This window comes from Propithecus coquereli, unplaced genomic scaffold, assembly GCF_000956105.1.
Source record: "Propithecus coquereli isolate 6110/MARCELLA unplaced genomic scaffold, Pcoq_1.0 Scaffold30, whole genome shotgun sequence".
NCBI classification, from domain to species: domain Eukaryota; kingdom Metazoa; phylum Chordata; class Mammalia; order Primates; family Indriidae; genus Propithecus; species Propithecus coquereli.
Genome location: NW_012148619.1, coordinates 3,756,668 through 3,760,561, shown reverse-complemented (window position 1 = coordinate 3,760,561; position 3,894 = coordinate 3,756,668). Strand labels below are relative to the sequence as shown.

At 38.3% G+C, this 3,894-nt stretch overlaps 1 protein-coding gene across 1 annotated transcript in view; it reads left to right on the top strand.

Annotated features, from left to right (window-relative positions):
* HIPK3 (homeodomain interacting protein kinase 3) overlaps positions 1 to 3,894 on the top strand; it is a 132,019-nt gene that overhangs the window by 110,284 nt on the left and 17,841 nt on the right. The window contains exon 4 of the mRNA XM_012649546.1: positions 3,477 to 3,596. Within this exon, the coding sequence (XP_012505000.1) occupies positions 3,477 to 3,596 (120 nt within the window). The remainder of the gene's footprint in view (positions 1 to 3,476; positions 3,597 to 3,894) is intronic.

Below are 3,894 nucleotides of genomic sequence, written 5' to 3'. Positions count from 1 at the left end.
AAAAAAAAAAAAGACTGGGCAGGCATTATGACCAGTTATAAACTCAGGGCCAAAATAAACTCTTAAGAGCTTTGCCTGCCACTTTTGTTTTGTTTTGTTTTGCAGTGCCATCCTAACTCCTTAGGTACATTAATTGCTCTACTCTCTGTGTTCTTTTAGCACTTTGTTTTCTTATTCACAGTGGCACTTACTAGCTTAATTGCAAATTATGTGCTTAAATATTTATCTATTCCACTGAATTATATGTTTTTGAAGATTGGCAACATGTTTTATTCATCTGCGTATCTTTAGCATCCAACACATAATAGTTGCTCTGGGTATGTTTGTTGAAATTGAATTGTCAATAGCTTTTATATCTGATGCTACATCTAGGTACCAGACTCAATACTTTTTTCCTTCTATTTTCTGTTTCCTTAAAATAAGGATTTTAGCTACTCTAAGGGTAAGGGGTGGGGGAAGGGGTAGCACTTTAATGAAATGAAGCTAATTTGTAAGGTTGAGATTTTAGTTGTCATTTCATATAAAATTGAGGATATAAATGTGAATAAAACAGACTGTTGTCAGGAGGCTCAAAATCTAGTAGGGAAAACAGACATAAAAAAGTGTAATAGTGTTATAAACGCATTAAAATTGTTATGTTCTAGATGTGGTGGTAGCACCTAGGAGAATAGTTACTTCTGCTTGGCATTGTCAGGGATGGCTTTATAGAGAAGATTCTCAGACTGGGTCTTGAAGAAGACATAGTGAAAGTTTGTCATGTGGATTTGGTGAAGGAGGAATAGGTACATTGGCTAAGCAGGAGTTAGAGAGCAATATAGGAAAGAGAAACTGGCCTATGCAAAGTTTAGGCAGTAAGGAGTTATTAAGAAGTTTTATACAGGGAAGCAGCAGATTTACGTTTCACCAAAATGTCTGGTAAGAGTGTGAAAAATGAATTGAGTGGATGGGGGCATTAGGGGAGACTGGAGCCAGGTAGAGTAATTATGAGGCTTGTAAAATTGTGTAACTCAGAATTGAAGAAGACCGGAAGCAGGGATGGAGAGGAGGGGGCAGTTACAAAAATGTTAATGAGGTAGAATTATTAGGCTTTTGGATGTTGGGGGAGGGCGATGAGGGAGAGATACTTAGTCTGGCATAAATTTCAGGTTTCTAATTTGGGTGGATGGTATTGCTGCCAATCAGAGGAGGAAATACATAAAGATTAGCATATTTGGGAAAAAAAATCAGTTCAGGATATGTCCAGTTTGAGGTACCTAAAGGCCAGCCATGTGGAGAGTTCCAATAAGCAGTTGGGTCTGGAGCTTTGGAGCTAAAGATTTAGATAGAAATTTAGACATAAAATCATGGGCACCTGGGACTTGTAAAGGGAAAAAAGAAAACAAGACTCTGGAAAGCAATGTGATATTAAAGAACAGAGGAAAGCAGTTAAAGAGTGTCCGAGAACCAGGAAAGAATGGTTTCATGGAAATGGAACAAGCAGAGTTTTTATGTAAAAAGGTGGTAGCTATTAGTATCAAAGTAAGATAAGGATTAATGTGTGACTATTAAATGAATCCATTATTAACAGGCCATTACTTATCTTAGTACCATATCATGAGGGTGGTGAGAATAAAGTTCAGATTGCAGTATGTTGAGGTATGAATGGGAAGTGAAATAATATAGGCTGCTATTTTAAGGCTCTTAACCAAGAAAATAGGGCGTTAAGTAATTAAGGGAGGTTTGGTTTTGTTTTCCTTTTTTTTTTTTTTGAGGATAGAAGATATTGAAAATTTTTTTGTAGTCAGTGGAGAGAGAGCTCATAGAGAGGAAGAAACAGAAGGTGCAAGAGAGGATGGACTAATTCTATGGTCCCCAACCCTCTACTGGTCTGTGGCCTGTTAGGGTGTTAGGAACCCAGCTGCAGAGTTCCACCCCCACCCCAAATTGTCTTCGGTGAAACTTGGGAAGGCGAAGGGGGACAGCTGCGCACAGCAGGAGGTGAGCGGCCCTAAGGAGGGAAGCTTCATCTGTATTTACAGCCTCTCCCTGTCGCTTGTCTCACTCCCTGAGCTCTGAATCCCACCCACCCAACCCCGTCCATGGAAAAATTGTCTTTCATAAAACTGGTCCCTGGTGCCAGAAAGGCTGGAGACCACTGGACTGATTGACAAAGCAGGGTCCTTGAAGTTAAAAGACAAAAAAAAAAAAAAAAGTCCTTTCATTTATTCTTAAATATAGGTTAAAGGAGTTGAGTTTTCATAAGAAGGAAGGATGGAAAGACAATTTTAGCCCCCAGGGAGCTCTCCCTTTTCTAAGCCTCTGTTTTATTCCCTATGTTTTCTAGTCATTAAGTGGGGGAAACCATATTTGATGGCCTGCTGTATACCAAGCATTTCCTGGGTGCTGGGGATATGTAAGCAAAGAAGACAAAGTCCTTCCCTTCATAGAACTTAGATTCTATGGAGAGTGGGGTAAGAAAATGGAAAGTAAATGCACAGACTGAGATAATGAAAAGCCAGGAGAATGGGGTAGTACTGAGAAGGACAGAGCTTGCTGTTATTTGTTGGTGGGTCATAGAAGGCCTCAAGAATAAGGTGACATTTGAACGGAGAGAGGATGGAAGTGAGAGCGCCATACAGGTATCTGGGGGAAGAGTGTTCCAGACAGAAGAAATACTAAGTTCAGAGGCCCTGAGGCTGGAGGTTTTTAGTATCCTCCTTGGGAGAGCTCACCTATACCCATGCCCCTTCATCTACAGAAACAACTTTGCATATGTCATTGTCTCATAGCAGTGTCCCCTCCAGACTCCCATAGTAGTAATTCACCCAGTCTTTATCAACCCATTAATAAATCTCTTTTGAATCTACTCTTTCCTCTCTGTTCCCACTTAGTTTCTCAATTCAGACTTCCTTCATTTTTCCTCTGGCCTCATCCCCTCACTCATTCTCAGACATTGCTTTAAAAATATAAGTTGTTAATTTCCTGCTTAAACTTCTCCAATAGTTTCTCATTATTATCTCTTGGGACATAATCTAAACTTCTTAATTTGCTGATAATGCCCTTTGTGTGCTAGTTCAATTTCATTTCTTGCCATTTGTCTCTTAGTGAACCTCTATTTCTAGTCTTTGAATGCGTGAGTATTCTCTGTTGATTTTCCATATTTTTATATATATATTATAACGTTAGCATAGTCAGGTTTTTCCTACCCCTCCAGTGCTAACTCCTATTTGTCCTTTAAGACCCAACTTGAATATCACCTCTTCTGGAACTTTATCTGACTACAATTAATTTAGGTGTGCTCTCTGTTTTTCCATTAAGGAGGAATTTATTATGTTATTTATTAACTCTGCATTGTAATTGTTTTGTATATGTTCTCTGCTAGACGATGAATTTCTGAGGGCATAGACTGTATCTTTTCATTCCTCACCTAACATCTAACCTAGTGTCTGTGACATTTATACATGAAAGAATAAACTGTTTTGTAAATTATTTTTCAGATTCGATATATTTCTCAGACTCAAGGTTTACCAGGAGAACAGTTGTTGAATGTGGGTACAAAATCCACAAGATTTTTTTGCAAAGAAACAGATATGACTCATTCTGGTTGGAGATTAAAGGTAATTCATTAAAAAAGTTAATATTTAGGAAAATAGTTTTCTAAGATGCCTCATGCATGAGCAATACCTTCCATTTCTAATTTTATTTTATAGCATTTCTTCCTTCTTTTGAATTTTCATTTTTGATCCTTTTTTTTTTTTTAAAAAAGAAAAGACCCTCTCAGAATAATTTAGCTCCTGTAATCCTAGCTCTCTGGGAGGCCGAGGCGGGCAGATTGTTTGAGCTCAGGAGTTTGAAACTAGCCTGAGCAAGAGCGAGACCCCGTCTCTACTAAAATTAAAAAGAAATTAATTGGAC